Source organism: Mesocricetus auratus, unplaced genomic scaffold (assembly GCF_017639785.1).
Source record: "Mesocricetus auratus isolate SY011 unplaced genomic scaffold, BCM_Maur_2.0 Super-Scaffold_100010, whole genome shotgun sequence".
NCBI classification, from domain to species: Eukaryota; Metazoa; Chordata; class Mammalia; order Rodentia; family Cricetidae; genus Mesocricetus; species Mesocricetus auratus.
Window position 1 is genome coordinate 20,417,661 of NW_024429194.1, and position 25,663 is coordinate 20,443,323.

The 25,663-nt window shown below is 45.5% G+C and overlaps 1 protein-coding gene across 10 annotated transcripts in view; it reads right to left on the reverse strand.

Annotated features, from left to right (window-relative positions):
- The window catches only part of Agap1 (ArfGAP with GTPase domain, ankyrin repeat and PH domain 1), a 452,310-nt gene that overhangs the window by 138,391 nt on the left and 288,256 nt on the right, over positions 1-25,663 (reverse strand). For all 10 annotated transcript variants that reach the window (XM_040753059.1, XM_040753060.1, XM_040753061.1 and 7 more), the window contains one exon: positions 13,900-14,068. In XM_040753059.1, the coding sequence (XP_040608993.1) occupies positions 13,900-14,068 (169 nt within the window). The remainder of the gene's footprint in view (positions 1-13,899; positions 14,069-25,663) is intronic.

Below are 25,663 nucleotides of genomic sequence, written 5' to 3' on the forward strand. Positions count from 1 at the left end.
AACTTGATTCCTGTATTGTTCTTGTCCCTGATTCCTGGTACTGACCCTCTTCTTAGATACCTTGATCTCATCACACTCAGTCCCTCTGCACCAGGCATGGACGTCCTTAGGAAACCTGTAATCTAATTTATCTGTTGGAATCACATAATCACAGGCCCTCATTCACAGCAAAGCCACAGAAGCCTTCAGAGGGTATCAGGGGCAGAGAGCTCCCCCTGCTGGAAGGTCCCAGAAAGCCTCCATGGAACACTGCTAAGAGTTTAGGAGTCACTATCTCTAGCTAGATGATGAATGAAGACTGCAGAGGACACACTGTGCTCTCTCAGGGCAACCTGACTGCCCACAGGGTGTTCTAGTCCAGTTCACTTATCTTAAAAATTTGCCTCTCCTTTCACCCCCCCCCTCCCCCGTCCCTTACCAAGTCACATGCCCAAACAGATTCAAACACATCTACACAGAAGCACAGAGTTGCTCACTGTAGTTGCTCTTCACAGTCTTACATTGGATGTACACCGCTGTGCTCACTTTCCAGGGGCATACCACAGCATCTATATTCCACCAAGACTGGAGAAGCCACTGACCAACGGTAGGAGGATGAATGAGTGGCAGACAGATCGATTATAGGGCAGGTGACAGCAAGAAGGACTCAGGTCATCAGGGCTGGGTTCAAGAGGCATGTCCTATCCATGACATGCTAAGCCAGAGGGGGTCGTGCGTGTGCGTGTGTGTGCGTGCGTGTGTGTGTGTGTGTGTGTGTGTGTGTGTGTTGGAAGCAGTGACAGGAGGGGTCCTGGGGCTGCAAGCAATGGTCACCTGCACATTCAGACATTCAGCTGTAGTTCAGAATATTTCAATTTCTTCAAATATTTTTAATTAATTAAAGAACTAATTTTGCTTGTGCGCATATGTGTGGGTGCATCCTTACCATCACTGTGTACGTGTGAAGGTCAAAGAATGATTTTTTGAACTGGTCCTCTTCTTTCACCATATGGGTTCCAGGAACCGAATTCAGGTTGTTAGTCATGTGACAGGTGCTTTTATCTGACGAGCCATCTCACCAGCTTGCGTTTTGCTCTTTTTACACAAATACTGCATCAGTCATATTTACCCTCTTCCCAAAGTTACAAAACAAAAACTACTGCCCTGCCACTGCAGATGTCTCTTAGCCAGAAGCCCAAGCAAGAACGGAGTCAGGGAGTTTGCCAGCAGTGAGTCTGAGGGCACCACCCTGCTCTGACAGCTTGGGATATTGTCATCCCAACACAGTCCCTGAAGCACCTGCTTTGGCTTTTCATCTGGGAACTTCCTCCCAAATATTCCCAAGAAATCCAGGGGTTACTCGCTACCTGGCCAGCTCTGGGCTCCGGGAGGGAGGGAGTTTCCTGGAAAGCCCCCTTCTGGGATCAGCTGGTGCTGGCCTGATTAGCAGGGGGCAGAAACATTACCATGCTAATCCACGTCCCCCAGCGTCTCTTCCTTGATATGGATATGTGCTGTTCGTGTGCTTAGCCACCCGCCTTGATGAGCACAAGCTTCCCGAGTCAAAAGCCCGCTTCTCTCCAAAGAATAATTTCCCTTGTACTCACCTCCCTAAAGTGTAAGAGTTGATTTGAAAAGATACTTACCTCCACCATATGCTATTTTTCTTTAAACAATTTGCATTTCAAAGTGAATATGGCATTTATATCTGAATGAGCATCAGTATGTTGCCCGAACTGATCTCAAACGAGCGTGAAAAAGATGCCGCTTTTCTATTGAATGAGGGTGTTTTCATCCCCCAAATGACATCAAAGGCAGACTTCCTCTTTTAAGCTATAGGCTTAGTACATTAAAAATAGCCTGCTCTGATTAAAAAAAACATACATACCCTGAGAAGATGGCTTTCCACAGCGTTCAAGTACACATTCATCAACAGTCATCCCTTTAAAATACATTTTCATCACCTATTCAATTTCTGTCTATCTTCACAAACAGGATGTAACTTTATAAAACTTTACCAGAGAGTTTAACTGGGGGGGGGAGAGGACAATCTTTGGCTTTGCCTTTATTGATTAGATAAGAATGAAGCAATTAATTGCTTTAGTTATTAGAGAGAGATGGTCATGAACTTCCAGCATGCCAGGTGAGGAGAAGCCTGAAAAGTCCCTACGAGCACCAAGTCGGACACTGACACAGTAGAATTCTAACTTTAAAAACCAAAAACTCAAACAGTAAGCATCAATCAGAACCTAGTGGGGAAGAGCCCATTTCTCTACTGGGGCCTTCACTCTACAAACAACCAGAGAACATGTCTCAGGTCCAGGCTTTCAGAGCTGACAGGGGGTCACAACAATCACTGTGGGACGACAGAGGCTATTCCAACGGTCACATCACTTCAAGCTAGGCCTTCGCCATCTGTTCCGTCCTCTAATTACAAGCCTGAAAAGAATATAATTCACAACACTACCATAAAAAGTGAGCTACAAATGATTTACGTGCCTGTGAGAGGGGCTGTTCACTCCAGTATTTGCATTGGACGGCTGCCCTCCTTTTGGCAACCAGGATTTCAGTCTAAGAGGATTTGTTTTTTCCAAGGATTTTCCAGCATGCTTTCTTCAGGTGCATGCTATGTATAGCTCCTGTTCTGTAGACAGGTGCAATTCAACACGTTCCTTACTAGACATGACATGGGGATTATTTTGCTGCAGGGTACATCTTTTTGTTACTACACTTCCTATATTGTGTTTCTCAGAGAAGGAAAAACCATTCCAGACCTCAGTGCAGTGAAATATATTTGATTACCAAATTCTCAGGATGGCTATACTCACAGTTCAAAAAGCCTAGAACTAGAAAGTTGAGTTATTCCCTAAAATCTGCAAGTAGTCATTCCTAGTCTAAGTTCTCTTTAGTTATGATGACAAAGGAAACAAACAAAACAAAACAAAAATCTACTTTATCGAATAAATGCCTTAAAACCCATTTTGCCAGGTGAGTACCGAGTGTTAAGTCTGTCAACATCACACCAACTAGGACAGCATTGTATTGAACACATGCAGATATTTTCCTTAGCTATCACCATAGAAAAGATATTTTATGTTACACATCTTTTACAGAAAATTATTGTGTGGCATCTTTTAAAAAATTATTGTGTGGGCACAGTGTGAATGAAGGTTGCAAAACAATCTGTTGGGATCAGTTTCCCACTCTTAGCATGGGTCCCAGGAGCTGACCGCAGGTCACCAGGACTGGCGGTCGGCACCTTGGCCCGCCGAGCCATCTTGCTGGCTCTGTGTTGTACATGTCAATAGGAACTGTCTTCCCGCATGTCACACACTCATCACTGTATTTTCAGATCTGTAACTTCAGCTGGTCGATCCAATGTAGGCAACCGACACTACAGCATGCCTGCTTCTAGGTAGTTCTGGCTCTTTCCTCAGTTTCCCATGGTTCACAACAAGGCTTCAAAGGATACTGTAGTTTGGGGCTTTCCTAGGCTAACTCCTCAGAGGGTTAGGGCTGGAGTGCATGGTAGAAATCTCTGATCTATGTTTTGGATAGACTTTTTTAAGGATAGACTTTTAAGTGCCTCAAAGAGGACTGGACAATATTAGAACAATGCAGTCCACATTTTACAAAACAGATAAAGGACGTGATAACAATGGCAAGATCATTCTCGAGGACAATAAAATGATCAAATTATGCAAAATAACCTGTTACCAGACAAGCCTCTGAAGACCTTATCAGTTAGGAGGTTCGTCAACAGTGGGTTTTCCCTTCTCCTATAGTTTATTTACTGACTTTTTAGTTTACAGTTTTAAAATGGTGACACAGCTAATTCTTCAAGACCTAGAGGATGTGTGTGCTCCTTGTTCGTCTGGTGACAGAATGTCATAGTCCCATCTGGTGCCCATGTTTGCTTTGAGGTTGCAGTTGGCTTCACTTCTCGTGAGCTCGCTAACTCACCTGATGATGTCACTGAACACATTGGCCAGTGAGGTACTCAGCACTGGGGACAACTCATTGACAGACTCACTATCAAGATGCCAGTGGTTTGGTGATCTGCTGTGCTAATGTGGCCCAAGGTGCAATTTATAAAAGGGGAGTAGAGAGGGAAGAGGTAACAGGAGCAGAGAGGACTTCACGCAGCGGGTGACAGTGAGTGGCAGAGCAGGCATCCCACTGGTCGTCTTCGGGATGGCTGGCTATAACAGAGATTGGCACAACTCAAGAGCCAGTGCTGAGCATCTCAGAAGGTGAGTCCCCTCCAAGAGCTGTCATTTAGAAATAGCATTGGCACAACTCAAGAGCCAGTGCTGAGCATCTCAGAAGGTGAGCCCCTCCAAGAGCTGTCATTTAGAAATAAATTTAAACATGCACTTCTAAGGCAAAGCCTTTTCCCCCTCTGGCCACACCACTCAGAGGTTCAGCATTACAAACCCTTCCTTCTTCATTTTGCCGGTTTCCATCTGCTTATAGAGCACTTGCTGGGAAAATCCTGAGGGTGTTTAAGGAAAACCATCACAAACCTCACTTGGCTCCAAACCATTTCTCATGCAAGTAACATGAGCAAAGGGACATGCAGAGATGGAACCATTATATGAAACGATACTAAAACCTGGGCTTTTTGTATAAATGAACATCATATAGTTGTGTATTCAGATAATTAGTTTTAAAAAAATGCCCAGGGTATTCATATCTGGCCCTTCTTAACTGGCTCAACTTCCAAAGAACCAAATGTTCAGTCTCATTTGCCATGATGTGTTCTTTTTTTAAAAATATTTTTTAAATGTATAAGTGTTTTGATTGCATGTATGTGCATTACATGTATGTAGTGCCTGCAGTAGCCAGAAGAGGGTGCTATAACCCCTGGAACTGGAGTTACAGATGATTGCTGTCACGCGGGGGTGCTGGGAACCCAAACCTGGGTCCTCTGCAATAGCAGTAAGTTTTCTTAACTCCTGACCCATCTCTCCAGCACCTTTGGAGTATTCTTTCTCCTTTATGCACACACAACAGGTGTCTAATGCACAAAATATACTTTGATTTCACAGAACTGTGTTGAAGGGAGTTGGCTCTTTTCCCTCCCAGAGAGGAGGCCATGGTGGCTCTGTGGCGTTACCCTCAGAGGTGTTTTATATACTCCCCTCCCATCCCTCCCCCAGCTCTTGGAGAGAACATCTCACACCTAAACAGAATGATGTCACAGAGCAATAAGCAATACTTGGAGTTAGCATAAGCACAGGAATTAGGGCATTTGCGCTTTCTCCATGGTCTAGATGTATTTCAGAAAGACAAAACTGTCTGTATGATGGGTCAATACAGAGCAACCAGCCAGGAGGTTGGGAGGTGGCAAAATGTCAGGATGACTTTGAGAGGCTATTCTGTGCCAGTGTGGGAAGGTAGAGAGACTGAAGACTCAACTCCAGCCCAGTTTCATTTCTCCCTAGCTGATGATGAGGTCTGTTCTTTTTAAGGCTGCTGGGGCAGCAGCAGGGATCATGGCTCTGTCTGCCCCAGGCTTGTCTCACTGGCAAGTCCTACGGTTTCACCAGAGGAAGCACCCAACCCATACTTTTAAGGTGAAAAAGTTTCAAGAGCTGCTCTTATTTACTGGCAGGCTCACAGGTTACCATAGAAACATAGCTCAGGGCCCACAACATTCCCAGTACACCTTGCATGGAAATCCCATAGAATCTGTTTGCTTTGTCAGAATTTACACAAAATAACACTTTACTGATAGTTCAAGTTTCCAGGAAAGGGTTCCCTAAATTGGAAGCATATACTCATTTCCTTTCGAATCGCACCCCACTGGTCTTTAGCAGAGGGTATGTCATTCAGAAGAAACCAAAGAAAGAATTCCTTCCTCAATACTTACCACTTGTTTCTCCCATCACACAAAAGCAACCGGAGGACGACGGGAGAACAGAAAGCAGCAGTCTTTGCTCCCAAGGGTCAATTTGCCTGAAGCTCAGCGCCCCGCCTCCAGTTTCAGACTTCACTGAGGCCTGGAAACTTCCATCTGAGAATCCTCACTAAACAATAATTATTAAATAGACACCACAACTTATTGTAATAAATCTGGTTCCCAGAAGCGAGTATAATATGATAATTCATATTTTTTAAAAGGAAAGTAGTATCTTTGGGTGACTAGTGTTCTTCCTTGTTTCTGAAGGGTGTTTAGCAGAATTTCTGTATCAGAGGGTAGAGGACTTTGTTGCAACCGAAGTCCAATACATGGGGAATTCTGGGTAAGCAAGGAGAGCCAGGAGAGGCCAGGCTGGAGAACCTGGGGCCTAGTGCCATTCTACAAATCGGCAGGAGACCCGAGGACCCGGGCTGCCCACCCATACACTGGAGTTATTAAAATGTTTTCTAGACCATTTGAAACTAAACAAAGAAAAACTTTGTCTCTGTGACACAACAACGGATCTCATTTGGACGCTGTGTTATTATTTTTTTTCTTTAATAGCTATTACCACTGTAACAGCAGCTTAGCGATTCCTCGTCTGCAGTGTGAGCAGTTTTGATAAACAGCCTCTGCGGGCCACACAACGGGGATAATGTATCCTTAAGTACCGCCAATGAGCTGCCATTCTGCACAGCCAATTACTTCTGTGCGTCTGTCACTCAAAGGAAAAATGACTGAGCCCATTAGATCAAACCTTTGTCACTGTTCCTAATGCACTCTTAGGCCTCATTAATCTCCGGGAGCAGCAACAGAGCCGCCGGTGCCTCGCTGCCTCCCCCGAACAGGCCCACGTGAAGCCTCTCATGTCTCCCCCAAGTGCGCGCGTTAATCAAGCTCTCCTTATTGCCCCGGTCCCTGTCACGGCGGAGAGCGCTCCCTCTTAAATGCTCTCATTATGACCCATCCTTAGAGCCGGCTAAGTGGAAAAAAAGAGAGAGGGAGCGAGGGAGGAAGAGGACAGGAGAGAAAGAGGAGAGCGCAAGTCCAATTCCATTAATATTCATGACAATAATTAGTATTCTAGGTCACTGAATATTCATGCTATTAGTTTGGTTTTTTATGGGTTTGCTGGATGTCCTGATTGCTGAAGTGTGGAGAAAACAGCATGGTTGAGACTGCAGATGTCAACGGCAGTTCAATACTCAAAACACATTCCCTGTCCACCCTCCCCCACCGTCCTCAGAGCATCAGCTCAGCCCTCCTGCGGGCTGGCCTGCCTCCAACTGCTGGGGACCACAAGTGGGGGAGGCGGAGGAAAGGGGTAAGGGTCTCTCTTGCTGGGGTTGAGGTGCCAACCTGGGTAGGATGAAAAAAAATAATTGCAGAAACCCAACAAAGACACATGCTATGGGGGACAAGAAGATAAGCTGCGGTCCCAGAACAAGGATGTCGCAGTCAGAAGTCACCGACAAACTGATGACAGGGCACAGAACAGGGGAGAGGCCTCCATGGGGACCATCAAGGTCCCAAAGAACATTTCCCGGGTCACCCGACACTGCCCGTCAGGAAGGTGTTTAGGGGACACAAGGATCCAGATATGCCATCTGTCCCCTAGCAAGCATTTGAAGTGCCATCCAGCCATTCCCTTTCCCATCCTAACTGTTGTCAGGAACCAATGAGAAGACTCTGGAAGTCACAGAGGCCAAGAGCACAGAGGTCAGAGTCAGGGGACCTGAGGTCCTGGTCAGTTCTGGATCTCTGAATCCAGAGAGGCTACACTCAGCCAGAAGCTCCCCTACGGCTGATAGGGTTCTGTCATGGTCAAACCACGTTGTGGCTAAAAACACATGAAGGAAAACACACAAGGACACTTCAACTCTTTCTTTGCAAGGATTTTGGGAATTAAATTCGGGGAAACTCTCAAAATGCAGCTTCCTGAAAATCCTATTACCATGGCAACCCAGGGACTCTCCCACAAGGTCTTTGCTGAAGAAACGAAGCCCCTGCAGGGCATCCAGAGAGAAGCCACCTCAGAAGAGGGAGAGATGTGCCATGGAAGGGATTTCAGTCAGGCTGGAATAATTGTTTTTTTTTCCTGGATGCTTCCATTTTATCATCTATTTTTACTGGAGCAGATCCTTAAGTAATTATTTCAAAAACCTATCCAGACAGAAGTATCCATACATCTATATGTAGCCAACCAACGTCTTTGTTACTATTATACTATTATTTCTTTTCTTACTGGCTGGCAACAATCAGACTTGCAGTAGGTTTCTGGGGGTCAGGATGATCTGTTCTGAGAAGGGGACACTCACATAGCCCTCCAGCACCTTGCACTCTGCATTGCTGTCACAGGGCTACAACCCCGAGGCTCTCTTTGGTCAGGGCTGCTCTCCTATCTCAGCATTAGGTTTGTGTTTGCAAAGTTTTCTCTTCCACCTAACTCAGGGTTTGTCTTTCAGATGGCCCTGCTCAATGGGGGTAACTGTCTCCTGTAATGTCTTTATCAAAATTGCCTTTAGTCAGACTTATTTCTACTCGTTAATTTTTTAACTATTTTTTTTGTTTAACTATTTATTTGTTGTGTGTGGAGATCAGAGGACAACTTGTGGAAGTTGGTTCTCCCCTTCCACCATGTGCATCCTAGGGATAGAGTTCAGGTCAACAGGCTTAATGGCAAATGTGCCACCACATCAGTCCTATTACTTATTTGAGATGTTTTTTCTTAATTTTTTTTTGAAGGGGGGGTTTGAGACAGGGTTTCTCTGTGGCTTTGGAGCCTGTCCTGGAACTAACTCTTGTAGACCAGGCTGGTCTCAAACTCACAGAGATTCTCCTGCCTCTGCCTCCCAAGTGCTGGGATTAAAGGCGTGCGCCACCACCACCCGGCTGAGATGAGGTTTCTTGTATTTCAGCATGTTCTCAAGGGTGCTATGTAGTCAAGGATGACCTTGAACTTCTGATTCTCCTGCCTCTACCTCTCAAGTACTGGGATTATAGGTGTGCTCCACCAAATCCAGCTTATGTGGTATTGGAGATCAATCTTTGGGTACCATGTATTAGGCAAGCATACTACTAGCTGAGTTACAACCCCAGAAGTACACAAGGAACCCAAGAAACATGAGGTACACGGGCTTCACTAGGTAGCTACAAGGACAATGTGTTCTTCCTCTTTACCAATGCCATGGCCAAAATGGACCTTAAGATTATAACATTTCCAGCATTTTCAATGTGTGACAAGCAGTCAACATTTCCACAGGAAAAAGGAAAAAAATGCCCTATGAATTCAAAGCTACAAAATGAATAAATGTAAACAACAAACTAGCATTATATCTGAGAAACATAATACACTGATATCCCAACTACACAAGGAAACACAACCGTGTCCAGGTGTGGTGGTACGTGACTTTAATCCCACAACTTGGGAGGCAAAGGCAGGAGGGCTCTCTGTGAGTTTGATGACAACCTGGTCTACACAGTGAGTGCCAGGACAACCTGGACTAAAGAGACACACACTGTCTCAGACAACCAATCAATCAAACAACATCAACAAAACCCTAACCCTGCCAACAGCTGATGGACCAGTCTGTTTGTCCCCTCAGCACCAAGGGGGAGTTGTACTGACCTAGGCTATGTGCTTATCTCCCGAGTCTTCCGTTCCACTGAGTGGTGAGTTCTGGAGGGATGGCCTTGATGGCTACCCTCACCCCATCTCTAACCCCATCTCTACAGCATTTATCAGGCCTAGGCACATAACAGACCAATTAACCATGGAAGACGAAAGATAATGTGTCTAAGTCAGAAACTGGATGGTAGAAATTAAGTCAGCCCAGAGTAGAGTTAGGCATTGTGCCACTGGAACTGGGGGAAACAGTCTCATGAGATGTGTCCTGTAGCTAATCCAAAAAATAAAAATTAGGTGTTTCTTCTATGGTACCACCGAGATCATGTAACAGAACTCCCCCCAAAAAGATCAGCACAATGAGCCAAAGATTTGAAGATGAGGATTAACAAATCCTATTGAAGCTGAATGAAGAAAACCACTGGCCAATCTGAGGGTGTAAAATCAGACTGAACAGATCCAGGAAGAGCAACGCAGCCTGTCCCTTGCAATTCAAACTAACACCCGGACCCGGGATGAGGCTCAGAGCAGAGAAAGCCTGTCTGCCTAGCATGCACAACGCCCTGGGTTCTACGCCCACTGCTATTACATAAAAACCAGGGCTAGTGGGTGACACATTCCTACATTTTCAGTACTTGAGAGGCAGAGGCAGGAGGACTGGCAGTCCAAGGTCATGCTCAGCTATGTACTGAGTTCCAGGCTAGTCTAGGCTACACGAGACCCTGTCTCAAAAGAAAGAAATGAATAGATAAATGGCAGTCAAGATTATTTGGTGCTGTGTGGGGGGTTCCAGTTGTTATGAAGTCTATGTGAAAAATAACAGAAACGAATAGCAACAGATGGGAAGAACGGGAGGAAAAGGCGGGATGCTCAGGCGTTGCACTGCTATTCATAACTGAATCCTGACCTAGCACAATGTGGCAAGGCTGGAGCACAAGACATCCCACAGGGGACAGTGTATGGAACGGATTTGAGCACCCAGACATCATTTCGTTATATGACTCAGCTGCACACAGAGGAGACACAGAATTAATGAAGACCACTCAACAGAAAGGACAGGTGGTATTTCCAATCACATATAATGAATCTAAACAAATCGCAGGTGGATTAGAAGTTAATGATATTTTTTAAAGAGAGAGGATTTAATAAAACAATAATAAAACTTGGGAAATAAATGTTTATCAGGTGCGAACAGACTCCAGAGACCATTAAAGCATCTTTGAACTTCTTAATAGAGCAACAACAGACATGAGTCACGATTTGAATACAGAGGAAAAAAGAAAAAAAAACTCTATGTGTAAATAAGACCACAAAGCAAAAGTAAACTATTTTATATTAAGTGTTACACATATTTTAAAATACCAATATCCTCAATATATAAAGAGCTTTTCCATATCAACAAGAAAAGGACCTACTAAAATGCATGCAAACAAAACATGTAAAGCAACTAAAATAAGAGATATACACAGGCAATAAGGCCATGAGGTGCTCAGATTCACAACTGGTGGAAAGAAACTAAACACACATAACATGGGGCACTTTCACCCTGTTGATTCTGAAAAACGCAGTTAAAAGCTAAGCACCATGTGGGTATTTTATAGCGAACATTTCTAGAGGTTATTTTGGAAATATTCACCAAGAAGCTGACAGAAGATTCACCGGCTGAGCCACACCATACATACTATTGGCTGCAGGAGAGTAAGCGGAGTGAAGAGACTCAGGTATGTACACACCCCAGGTCAGCAGATGGACAGTTAACCTCAGAGGAGGAAAACCAAATCACAAAGAAATCACCAAGGGAGCCAGACACCCCAGCTACCATAGTCTCCAAAACACCCACACAGCAGAATCAAGAGTCCAGAGAGTCCTCAATTATCATGTTCAATTGTTTGGAAATAGCTTCAAATAACTATTTTTAGCTTAATCCATCACACCAACAGAGCATCAGCCCAGTTGCCCATGCTGCCATTCCTCACCCTAATTTTATGAATAACAACTTCAAACACAGGGAACTCAACTTTCAGACTATGATTTAGAGGATAAGAACTCAACCCAGAAAATGTGTTGATTTTTTAAGTGAAAAGCAATGTGTCATTTTAAATTAATGTCCAGGTGTAAGATGTCAGTAAGAATTAAAGTTTTACAACATTTTGGTGACACAGCTGTCTCTTACAGTACTGGACCCATAGTCTGGCCTCAGGACCCAAGGACTAGACTGGCAAACACTTGGGGGTGTGTTCCAGAGGTCTTATCAATTCTTTCTGGAAGCAGACAACGACATCATCTGTATGCCATCTGAGGGGACCATTCTGCCCAAGTATGACTGTGACCCTGAGACACCACGACTAATGTCACATCCCTACTTCCCTGTCCCAGCTACAGAGCACAGAACATCAACCAGATGCCCTCGCAGATTAATGGTGTAGAGTGCTGGTAAGATCCCTTGCCAGAAACCTGAGGGTCGTGAACATGCTAACAGGTCTGACTCACACCTCAGAGCCTGCCCAACAGCAAGGCTTTTCCTGTGAGTGAACCTGAGGTAAGGACACAAACCCAGTGTGAGCTCTGGTGCATATGACCTTCGGTATTTTCCACTTGGGGAGGAACATTTCTTAGGACTAATGTCATGCAGCAGCCGAGAAATCAAGTCTCAAGACTCAGAGGTCCTAAATCTTAATTCTATTCACTGTATCTTGCACTCACCATTAGTGTGTCCTTATGTAGGTTTCCAGCAGGTTCCTTTCTCCCACTTCCTGGAATACTTCCCTCTGCCCTAAGCCCCACCCCTTCTTCCTGTCAGCCATCTCAGTCCTTCCACAGCTGCTGCCTTGGACTTCCTGTCTCCCTCCTCAACCAGAGTGAAAGTCTCTAGGACAAGTGCTAGGCTTTATAGTCTATGGCCCTGGGTTCAGGAGGGTGGGGACACTACAGAGTCGGTAAATGACTGTAATTTTTGTCAATTTAAAAATAACTTTCAAAATATTACAGTTCCTTAACATTTATTGAGCGGATGCTCTGGATCTTTTTGGGAAACTCCACATAAAGGTTTATTAGAAGGGGACATAAGCAAATGCTTGCTGTTATGAATTCAGTGGTGGTAAGATACAGTGTGACAAGTTACCTGGCAGGTGACTGCCATGTACAGGTATTCTGGAGGTCAGAGACTCCAAAGCCACAGTCCCTTAACTTTTTAGAACAAAACTGGCTGACGATAAATATTCATGACTAAATGAAGAGACGATTAATAAAGTATGGAGACTAATTTTCTCCCCACTCTAATAGAGTTTTTCTTCCTAGGACACCACTATCCTTCCTTCCCACCTGATGTGGAAACCTTATCATGGTCCTGAGAATGAGGGGAACCGGTCAGAGAAGTCATCAACCTCACCTTTCTGGAAGGTGGCAAATTTTAGTTTCATGACTAACCTCTTGCAATGGCGTTGGCTTTGCCCTTCCTTCTCTTCTGTTTGTAGGCAGGCAGCATGGTAAAGACTGGCTGATTGATTTGCCCAACACCACAAGATACCAAAAGGCAGTGTCCTGGGGGAGCCCATATTCGGACTCTCTTGTGTCATTCCACTTTTGTCAACCAGTGCCATTCACGGCCCCGTGGAGTTCGGCACCCTGTCTTTAAAATCACCCAGCATTTCAGAAGTGAGAGAACATTATTCTAGGAAGCCGATACACATGTTAACGTCTCCCGTAGAGCAAACCCGAGAGACTGGGCCCAGTGGGAGAAGGGGCTTTGTTAGCGGAAACAAGGACCTTCCTGAGGAGCTTCTACATGCCGACAGAGATGATTCCAGCTCTTTACCTGCCTTCTCTGAGAAGCAATCACATGAAGGCGCAAAGCATTGTCAATCACCTACAAAGACACTTGGGGCAGAACGAACATAACGCCAGGTGCTGTGACTGCTTGGAGGCTGAGAGTTTCCAAACACACCTAATTTTTGCAAAACAAGACTTTCTCTAATCATGAATGAAAAACCAAACCAACCAAGCAAACAAACCAACGCTCTTGGAATGAGAATAAAGAACAAAGTTGCTTTAACGAATGACGGGTGCTAGTGAAGACAGCAACGGACAGCTCAGGTCTGTGTATCGTGCTCTGTACTGTATGTGCAGTGACAGGCACTCTAGCTTTACAACCGATTCCCCTGCCTCTGAACAACCTTAGCTATCTGATCCACATATGAAACTGCTCTCAACACCCAGCCTGGGAACACCTCCGACACTCAGGTTTGTACACCTGTAGCTTGCACATGGCCATTCACAGAACAAATGCATAGAAGAGACAGCCTCAGGGACGCGGCTTCAAGCCTGCCTGAGGTTACACCGTCTACCCGCGGCAGGACTTGCCTCCTCAGGTGCACCTGAGGTGTGAGCTTACCTGAATTTGGTGAGATGTGTAAACTGCTCATGTCCTTGGACAGGCCATTGGTTTTGGGACTGGAGATGGGTGCGCAGGCCGACGTGGCTCGGGGTGGCCTCTTCCCCGGCACTTTCACAGTGGTTCTCAGGAGGTCAATCTCTTTGCCGTGGACATTCTGCATGTAATCCTGTGTGAATGTTAAACACCCAAGAGAGATTAAAGAGAGGATGGGCTACAGTGTGGGACACAAGACCTATTGATGTGATGAGTTCTAACCCTGTGACTGCCATTTTCATCTGCAGGATGAGGGGGATATCATCCTCATTTAAGCTCAAGCTTGGCATCTATGTCCTGGCCTAACCTAAGTCTGGGAATGGGGAGGACAAATCATCAGCACAAAATCCTAGCTCTCTGAACTCTTGCTTTCTAGATGCAGTCTAGGAACCCGGGCTTGTGCTGTGACTTCTGAGTAATAACCAATGGGGATAGGAGGAAAACTCATGAAAGCAGTGTGTCCAAAATTTAAGAATGTAACTAAGGTGTACTGGGCAGTTTCATGTCAACTTGACACAAGCTAGAGTCATCTCAAAGAGGGAACCTCAATTGAGAAAATGCTTCCATTAGATCCTTAATTAGTGTTCAGTGGGGGAGGGCACACACCATTGTAGATGGTTCCATCCCTGGGCTGGTGGTTCTGGGCTCTATAAGACAGCAGGCTGAGGAAGCCATGGAGAGCAAACCAGGAAGCAGCACCCTTCCATGGCCTCTGCACCAACTTCTGCCTCCAGGTTCTTGCCCTGTTTGAGTTCCTGTCCTGACTTCCTTCAATGATGAACAGTGATATGCAAAGTGTAAGCCAAACAAACCCTTTCCTCCCCAACTTACTTGTGGTTATGATGTCTTAGCGCAGCAATAAAAACCCTACCCAAGATAGAAGGAGGAACCAGCAGCAAGGTATTAACAACAACAACAACAACAAAAACGCATTCACAAGTGAACACTAAGAACAATGCGCATGTTCTCCTTTAGCATTGGAAGCAACACCCATAAAGTCTCAGCAACACGGTTGCTTTACTTCGAGTTGAACAAGAATGACACCAACAAACATTCTAGACTGCATGGGTAAAATCCTATGTGCTCTCAACCCTACACAAAGAACTATAGGGAACTGAGAAAAAGCCGGGGGCAGCAGACGGAGGAGCACCAGGGAAGAGCACGCCAAATTGGTTGTCTAACGCTAAGTGGCAAGCCCTGGAAAACATACATACAAGTAACATTATATGAACTTAAAAGGTTTCATTTGGGAATATTTGTGTATGTACAAATACATATCTGCATGCAAAACCAACTGATTAAAGAAGAGCCCATGAAATCGAAGGGGCGGGCTAAATGAAAGGGAGGATTTGGAGCGAGGAGAGGGAAAGGAGAAAAGTTATTTTTAAAATATAATCTCAAGAATAAGCAAAACTATGCATGCTGGGGCTTCCATGTGAAATGCCCCCACAGGCTCATGCGTTTGAATAACTGGTTTCCGGCTAGAGGTGTCAACTGGGAAGGTTGTGGGGCCTTTAGGAAGTGAAGGCTTGTGGGAGGAAGTGAGTCACCAAGGACAGGCTTTAAGACTGAAAAGCCTGGCCTCACTTCCTGTTCATCTGAGTACAGACACAATGTGACCAGTAGTCTCCTGCTCCTGCCACCAAGCCTCCCTGCTCTGATGACCTGTATCCCATTGGAGCTGTAAGCCCATCATTCCAAAACTGCTTCTTTCCAGGCCTTTGGTCACACTTAGAAAGGAAACAAAGAAAAACAAATAAAAAATGAGAAACAAATCCACCAGACCGCTGGGCCTTGTGTCGGAAGCCAGTGACTATCAGAGGGTAGCCTGGGCTGAGTCACTTAACAACCCATCATACAGTGGAACCAACACTACACCTGGGGACAGCCGAAGGAAAGGGATGCAGGCAGAGTCTGGGTGACCATCCTTGTAAATGGACCACGTGCCAAAACCTCAGCTGTTGGTTTCTGGTGCTTCTGGGAGGTGCTGACACTTTAATAAGAGGTGGGACCTGGTCAAGTTATGTCACCAGGTGTGCTCTTAAAAGGGACACTAGGAGGCCAGCCTGCCTTCAATCCCCTGCCCTTCCCTCCCTGATTCCAGCTGCTGTGAGTTGAGCAGGTGTCCCTGGCCATCTACAGACTCAAAGCAACAGGGTGAAGTGATTGTGGACAAAAGTCCCCGAAACTACAAGCCAAAATAAAACCTTCTACCATAGAAGTTGATTATCTGAGGAATATTTTGTCACAGTGATTAAAAACCAAGGAGTACAACAACTGAGCCAGGGTGCAGGGGCTGCTAGGAACATGGTCTTCCACCATCACCATCACCATCATCATCATCATCATCATCATCATCATCATCATCATCACCACCACCACCACCACCACCACCACCACCTTCTCAATGAGGCCACTTGTCTACAGACACAGCATTTTACATATCCTGGATAAGTTATCCCATCACATATTCGAGAAGGATATATCCTGAATTACTCTTAGAAAATGTTTTGAGTATTTTAGCAGGAAGTAGGACTAGAAAGGAAGCAGGAAAGAGGCTTCTGGGTAGACACAGAAATCTGTGTTTGTTCCCAGTGAGGTGGAAAAGTGAGCCGGTTGTTTCAAGCACCTAAGTGTGCAGGGAACAGGTGCAGGCAGACAGCCCATACAATCAAAGTGGGAAGGTCAGGGACCTTAGTCTGCTGGAGAACAGCAGGCAATGCACACTGATGCAGTTGTGTGGGCTTAGAGTAGCATGCAAGTCTTGAGAAATCTCCCAAGCCATCTAACTTCATTGTGAAAGTGGCCTAGCAGATGGAGTACTGGGAGGACACCTATGATGGTTAGCCTTCACTGACACCTTGGCTATGCAGAGAAGTGTCTAGGACAGGGATGAACTGGGCCTCAAGGTATGCTGTCAGGAAGGCTTGGAGTGTTAGCTGAGGTGGGGTGCCAGGGATATGGGTAGCATTATGTCACATGGATAAAGCCATTGCAGCATTTACTCTCTGGTTCTTGGCCACCATGATGTGAGCTGTATTTTCCAGGCCCCACCCCCACAATGGAAAGATGTGGGTCAACGATGGAGGGCGTAACCGTCATCCGGTCAGTCTGAAGGATAGGGTGGGTCCTGATGGGAGAAGCTTGGCCCTCGGGACAGCAAACGGATGTCCATCAGGAAAGAACAGGACGTCAGCTAGGGCAAGCCATTAGAAAATAAGGCTGCTCTCATCTCTAATGCCTGCCATGAACACCCGCCCAGTTGCAAGCCCAAGTTTCCAAACAGTTATGCTTGCAAACAACGAATTCCTTCTTGCACAGTTACTCCTTTAAAATACCAACTTGCTGTAACTTTCTCTTTAATGCCGATTCTTAACAAATTAAAATACAATAACAGGAGTGTAATTGAGCATTTATTGCTTATGAGTTCTAAAATGAGGCTAATCAGAGAGTGACTAAGCCCCAGCGTGGGCTCTTTTAATAGGCATGTTTTAACATACAATAACCAGGATATTTTACTTAAAATTAGTATAGAAATGTAGAGTCTGCTTTCCGGATCTGAACATGCCAAGGGAAGACATTTATCTTCAGCTCAGCATGGGCTGGCCGATCTGTTTTCTTGCCTGTGGTTGGCACTGGAAGATTCAGAACTGGCTCGAAGGAACTTGAGCATCAGAGGGCTGGGACGGTGGCTCAATCGGTAACGTGCTTGCTGGGCCTGAGTTTGACCTCCAGCGTGGCTGCCTCTGATCTCATTGCTGGGGGAGAGGGGCAAGAGCACCCCTGGGCTAGCTGCCCAGCTGTTCTAGCTGTGTTCCAGGTGGGGAAAAACCTGAAGCAGGGCTGGAGAGATGGTCAGTGGTTAAGAGCACAGGCTGCTCTTCTAGAGGACCCAGGTTCAATTCCCAACATCCACATAGCAGCACACAACTGCCTGTAACTCTAGTTGCAGGAGACCTGACATCCTCGCACAGAATATATACAGGCAAAACACCAGTGCACATTAAATAAATAAAACAGAGGCAGATTCTCAACACTGAACTGTTAGCCTCTGCAGGTTCGTGTGCACACACATACGCACCAACCAACAGACATGCGCTTGGCAATTCCTGTGTTTCTGTTCCGCCTAGTTTCTTCTCCCAAGAGAAAAACTGCCCTGAGTTTGATCCTGCTTCTGCAAGAACGGGGCCTTTTCATCTCTCCCCAGCTTGGTACTTGAGGAATTAAAGCTGCAACCACTAAACAATGTGGTGTCTTCAGAAGCAGGAAGGACAGTGCAGACCCTGGGTGAGCATGAGGTAGGGACCTCGCTGGGTAAAATAAAGACAGCAAGCTTATTTTGATATGCAAATACTTCTCAGCTACCCTTCTTCGTGTTAGCTGCAGAAAATGCTGATCGAAGATAAAAGAGGGGAAAAACCCTTTAACAAGGCATGAGGGTAATCCAAAGGCAAGTACTTTTAAACAGCACTTAACAAGTCCCTGGGGCCCACTCAAGAGCCAGGCCCCCCAGACGTGCCATCTCCTGCCCCTCAACAGCTTGAAAAAGTAGTAATTGCAAACCTATTTGCATTTTTCTCCTCAACTTGTCCACGCTTATCATGTGGGTTCGTTTTTTTTTCCCTCCAAGCAGGCACCAGAGCAAAGGGACTGTTCCCGAACACGCCAACAGCTCGGTGACCACGCCTTGCTGTCCCCTGTACCCCGCGCCTGCACCTTTGCCTTCCCGTTTTTCACATTTTGCTCCTAATTATGTTGCATCTATTGCAGTACACTTAATTAGCTGCATTAATGTGATTTCTTTTCACATAGTCAAGCAATTAAGAGCTATGATTGAGTTTCATTCAATTAGCCTCAACAAACATGCTAATTGATGTCCCAGATGCAAATGAGGTGCAATGAGAGAGACCTGCTTCGCAATTGAGAGCCACGTCAGAGACCCAGAGCTTCCAGCTTGCTGACAGAAGCACAGCTTAACGTGGCTCCCGCCTTCTGTGGGGTGGCCTTAGGAGAAAGACGAGGGGCCATTAGCGCCTCCGGTTCCAGATCATTCTGGATACTGAGAATTCACTGTTTGGCTGGCTGCTGTACAATGTGGTCTCACACTTCACAGACAGGCGTCCCTGAACTGGAAGGCGATCAGCTGGGTAACATTTGGCTGCCGCAAACAGACTGCGCTGCACAATCCCCATCAGCAGATAGTTACGAGGCTGTCAAGAAATTTCCCCCCAAGAACCTCAAAAGCAATCCCAGCCATCCCCGAGCCCTCTGTGTGCGTGATGGCCTAGATCGCATTCAGTAAAGGGGAAGTTCATCTTCGTCACCTCTGGGGCATTTGGCACTTGAGTTAAGCACAAAATACAGCGATCCATCAATAGTCCCTAAAAATATTCTTGGCAGATCGATTCTGGCTGCCTTGCATCTGGAGGTTACTTTCAGCTGTCTGTGAAGGATGGTTTGCTGATGCACTCACGGGGTTAGCCAAGGCAGTTAACATCATCTTGGAGCCGAAGTGAAATGCACAAACTATGACCCGCACCCCCAAACTACATCTACCACAGACACAAGGCCTGCGGAACACGGCAGCAGCTTTACCTGCTGCCAGTCCAGTTAAGAGAATCAATGGGTGCCATTTTTTTTTAAACAGACACTTTTTTAAAAGAGGATTACAGTGCTTAAAGTCAAATGGCAGACAAAGTAAAGGAAATCTTTCTTTGTTGTAATGAGATTTTCCCAATATGCTCTGGCTCCCCAGTATAACATGTTGATAAAGTCGATGCTTTATGCCACAAAATATACTTTTGAGTCAGGTAACTTTTTCAGACATGCTGAGATTTGTTTTCTTTTAAAATTATACTCGTTATCTTTATTTACTCTGCCTCCCCTTAACCTCCCCAGTATGAGCACAGAGATCAGAGGAAAACAGAATGCATCAGGCTTGGCAGCACAAGTCTTTGCCTGGTGAACATCTCTACTTGACTATTTCTGGGCACAGTCAATCTAACTGATCTTAGCCTCATCTCTATAATTTAACTTAGCAGTCTTCAAAGTGTGACCCTCCAGGCCTGCTAGAGGTTTCAGAGGTCAGTGGACAGCTCAAAATGGCTCCAGGAAGTAATTTGATTTTTTTCAAATAGGATAGGAATTTGTTCTGATGTTGCAAGAGTGACAGAGCACTTTACCTACAACAAAAAGACACTTTTCACTTTGTGAATTCCAAACATTGAATACACACCTTGTTTTCTGAGTGCTGTCACAGGCAGGGTTCAGGTCTGACAGTTACTGGGTGCTTCTTTTGAAATTGCCAGCTAAACTAGCCACTTTTAAACAATATTTTCACCTAATGTAACAATTGTCGCACACAGGCTATAGTTACTCTTTGGAAATTAATTACAGGTATTTTCATGAAAAAAAAGAACAAAATGAGACCTTCAAGGAAAATATCTGATAGTATTGGTGACTAATGATGAAACCTGAGCTTCCTTACAAAAATAAATAAATAAATAAATAAATAAATAAATAAATAAAACCTTGTTTCTTCTTACCATGAGCCTGGCATGTTTCAAATACTTAACATTTTCTGAAAAGATTGGTGAAGGAATTAATGTGGTATCTGAACATTATGAATTGAAGGGACGTGTCATTGTTTGGGAAATCTTCACTCTTCAATTCAAAAACATCCCTGTATTGAAGTGACTGCTGCATGACGCCATGTGTATGGATGCATGTGGCAGGCATGTCTGGATAAAATGCACAAAGGTAATTCAGGGAGTACAGTGCAATGGGTTTTAATGCAGCAGAGAAGGCCATGATTTGAGATCCCACAGTGCATTCCCAAGCTCTAAGATGCACACTGTGTTTCGGTGTATCATCAAAGAGCAACACTCAGGGTGAGCTGCAATGGTGCTTAACGTACTTCTCCCTCTCTTTGTAAGTGGACACCTTTGTCCTACACTTGAACAAGACTTGTCAGGTCTTAAAGAGGCTTGGAAAAATGGAGAAGAACAGTGCTACTTCATGGCTTTCTTTTGGTAACTACTCTCCTTTTGTCTTATTTTAGTTATCTCTATTTATCTGTGTGTGGGGGCACTTATGTGGCCACTAGACAACTTCTGTAGCTTCCTCTAGCCTTCTACCATGTGGCTTGCAGGGATCCAACTCAGGTGGTCAGGCCATCGCAATGGCTCATAAAATATATTTTCATAAAACTATTATCTACATGAACACAGAATGCGTGGTCCTTATTAAAATGAACTTCAATGTTTAAAAAATTATTTGAGTGCTTGATATAAAGAAAAGAGACTGATTTCTTATTTTTACTATACTTTGAAAATGTTCAGGTTCAAAAAGGTAGCCTTAGTTCATTAACTTCTATTAAAAAATCTCACATAAAAAGTGTAAGAGAAGCCATTGTTAGATATACTGCTATTCCCAAACTCCATTTAGTATTTTTTCAAAGGAAACTAATCCATAAAGACAGATATAGCACCAGCCATTCACAGAGATCAAGCACATATGAGAGTCCCACATGTATGAATGATAAACAATGGCCTCATGCATAGTCACGGGCGAGGAGAGACGCGCGCCTAAAAATACCTCGGAAATGCTCAAGGACTATGAAGAATCTTCTGGCCACATCCTTTCAGATCATGGAACTCAAAGACGACAATTTCTCCTTCTCTCCAAAGGGTCTTGGTCACAAAAGCAAGGTAGGAGGCAGCTTCAAAGCCACAAAATTTCTATGAGGAATAATTTTGTTTCCCAAGACAGCTGACAGAATTCCACTGCTAAGGGCCTTCCTGAAGGCCACCTGTCACCACACATGCACCCAACCCTGGGCCGTTGTGGGAAGAAGGCAGCTGGTGAATCAGAAACTAACGGTGACTGGAGCCAAGGTATCAGTCAGGAGACTGTGTTTTCTCTGATCAATGCCTCACTGGGTCTGGGTAATTATGCCACTCGTGGTGGCTGGTGGAACGAGGCTGGGGTTCAGTGGTAGCATACTTTTCCTACAATAGTACAATGGCGGGCTCACTGCTACACTCTGGCAGGGCAAGCCTCTCCATTCTGTGGACTATTGCAGCCAGCATCCAACCATGGTGGGCAAAAGTCCAACATCAGCCCAGGGGGATAGGTTATTGTAATATAAATCAAAATGGCAGAAAAATCCCACAGTGAATTATGAATATACCTTTGGCCCCTTGATTGTATCCGTCTTGATTGACTTACTCTACTGAGCTTCTCATTTTAGGTTCAATTGAATATTACCCAGCTGTAACCCAGGCGTGCTCAAACTTAGCCTGTGCTAGACAAATGCTTCCGCTATGTGTAAGACTGACTGTCTGTGTCTTCGAGAGCTGCAGGCATCTCCGAGGGCAGGGCAAATTCTGGCACGGCAAATTGCAAGGGTAGGGTAGTATCTTTTGCTAGTGGAGGACTTTTAATATTTAAATACTCGCAGAGCAGTGGGTGATCTTAGCGTCTGTGAGATCTGCAGAAATGTTCACCCCACTGGTGTCTGACTAGCCTGGTCGTCTTGAAGACTTCAGACCGCTATGGGGTAAACTGGCTAGAAGAGACGCCCCGAAAGGAAGAACGGACTTAGGAACAGAGGCTTTTACTGGGGAGGGTGCCAAGTCTTACCTCTGTTACTTGGCCTAAGGGGTCACTCGGAAGTCTCCCCAAAGGAGTCACTTTTTGCCCACCATGGATTTGAAGTACTTCTCATTTGCAAGCGTCCACACAGGCCTGCTTAGAAGGATCTGTTTACATAGCTTTCTAGAAGCCACTTTCTCAGAAGCCCCTCCGCTTCTCTCCTGCCCACAAGGTAGTTGACAGCGCCCTGTACAGATCCAACCTGCACGAGGGACAGTGACTCATGATTTCCAGCATCTCGTCTCCCACACTGAACTCTGTTAGGGAGACAGCATGGCTTGTCCCGATTAGAGGACAGGTCTCCACCAAGAAGGCGGAGTAACAGGGACCATCACCAGTTCCTTGTTTGCTGTGCGCGTGGGGCTGGTTGCTTCGGGATCCGGTTTGGTGTCCACACTTTTCCTGCCGTGTGGCATTGCTGTCAGGATTAGCTAAGATGAAAGTGTTGCAGCTCTTAATAAATAATGCTCTCACTACACTTGCCCAGGAAAAACACTGACTCTCCCTCTTCCACTTTATACAGCTATTTCTCGAGCTTAAGGTGTTATTCCCAACCTCAGACAGCAGTTCTGACGTGAGAAGCCATTAGGGGTGACTGTGAATCAATTTTTCACTTTGCAGTATAGGGGAAAATTTTTCCTTGAAATGCTGACATTTTCTACCTTGTCTCCCCTCCTCTTTTTGGTGGGGGAGGCATGTATCTGGCAGTCAGACATTTTTATTGCAAAATGCTGTCTGGAAAAGATGCAAAGTAAAACCTGCTAAAATGCAAGGGCAGAAACCCCCCACAAAACTAAGGGGGGAAAAACAAAAGGCCCCTTCCCTTTGCTTATTGAGTTCAGAGGCATAACAGGCTGCACCCTGCAGCAACCGGGAAGCAACACTAATTTTAAAGCCATAAAACGCTATCAAGTGCCCTGCGGGGCAGGAGACTCTGAAGCTAGTGGCACCTAAATAAGACATGGTTCATTTACTTCGCAGCTTAGCCTAATGTAATCATCAGTGGTTTCTTAGCCTAGAGTTGTTAACAGGCAAGTAGCCGGCGAAGAGACGGCCCTCCCAGCCACTGAGGGGGCCGAAGCTAGATTGCTGTTGATTAGAAAAATTTTTCAGTTTTGACAAGCACTTAATGAACATAAATCGCACCTTGATTGGTTTCCTTTTGGGGCCACGGGCACACCTGAGCGGAAGGGAAGGGGCCTCACCAGTACCACCCAGCCCTACCTTGTGAGACCCTAGCAACACGCGGCAATCAGGTTATGAGCCATAGAAGAAAATATTTATAAAATAGAATAATGAATTTCAATTTCTCAGAAGAAGAGGGAGAGCATTTGCTACCCCCCTCCGCCAACCTCTCCCACTGAGACCTCGGTGGTGACTGTCACCACAGGAAAACATAGAGTTTTGATTTATCTGCCTTTCTGGGGACTTTCTGGCCACAATTTGTAACACTAAAAGGCCAAAAGAAAAAAAAAAGAGAGAGAGAGGAAAGAGAGGGAGAAAGAGAAACAAAATGATACAAATTGGGTACCAGGCATGGCCGTGGCCATGTAAACTGTCATTTGGTATACTGATAAGGCACTGTCCCCTGGAGTCTTCTAGAAGCTTAAAGACCCAGACCCATGAGCCACACGGTGCAGTCTGTGTACACACACGCATGTATGCTTGCACATGCTTACATCCTCTACTTTGTTTTACTAAAACAAGCAAGACACTTTCCATCTCAAGAAACAGCTCAGCTGGCGTCTAGGACATCTGAGGGTTAGTTTTGACATAGCTGCCCCGTCTGCCACACTCACAATCGCCCTCCATCAACATCAATATAGCTGCACATTGTTTTGGCCATTTACCTTTACCTAATGTGGCATGTGCCTGATGTGTGCCTGTGCCCATGTGAACGTGGGCCCATACATGCCATGGTATGCATGTGGAGGTCAGGGTTGGTTAACCTCAGGTAGACCCCATCCTCCACTTTGAGAAGCTCTTGTTCTCCATGGTGTCTCATCAGGTTAATGGCTCAGGTGCCTTGGGGAAGATGCCCGTCTTTGCCTTCAGTGCATGGTAAAAGCGCTGGACTGCAGATGCCGGCTACTGGTTTTACTTGAGTTCTGAGGATTTGGACTCAAGTCTTCACACTGCATCCAAAGTGCTTTACCCACCGGGCCAGCAACTCTGCCTCACCTTTTTTTTTTCTTTCAGATCTTGCTGTCCAAGACCCGGGGTAGCATAAAATAAATTCCTTGGACAAAGTGAAGCTGTGACAAGAATCTAACTGTGCACAAAGGGGCTTGGGCCTCCCAGGGCTCCTGGTTCCCAGTCAAAGTTGCAGATATCCCCCCTGAAACCACTGACACTCACAGTCAAGTCATTCCATGGGTGTGGCATAGACTAAATGCTTTTTACAAGTAATTTGGATGAATGACAGAAATATTTGCCAGACCACCCAAAGCACAGGTGGGAGGACTCCCCTGTCCCGGGGTAGACCGTGTGACCATGAGGCAACTGAGTATCTCCATCTCCAAGGAGTCATTTGCAAGCTTCTCCCCTGTGGTTTCACAACAGTTTCCCCAGAGGATGGAGCATTAACTCAACATGCTCTGACCCTACCACGGAGCATCAGTCAGCCTTGGAAAAGAAAGACATTCCATCTCATGCTACAACAAGTATGAACTTGAGGATATCATGATGTCAAGTGACTCCACTTATGAGGTCCTAGAATAGTCAAGTGTGGACACAGAATAATCTAAGAAGGGGCCTAGGGAAGAGGTGATAGAGAAAGTTCTGGAGATGGGTTACTAAACAGTGAGTGACAACACTGCTCAGGCGCTTTTTTCTCTTCTTGGTGATACGAGGACCAACTTGACACCTTGGACACGCCAGCTAAGCAGTCCACCACTGAGTGCCTTAACAGTGGTCGGGATGGCACAGTTGTTATGTGTATTTCACTACAATCAAAAAAGCAAAGTCAGAGCCGGGCGGTGGTGGCGCACGTCTTTAATCCCAGCACTCGGGAGGCAGAGGCAGGCGGATCTCTGTGAGTTCCAGGCTGGGCTGGACTGACAGCCTCGAAAAC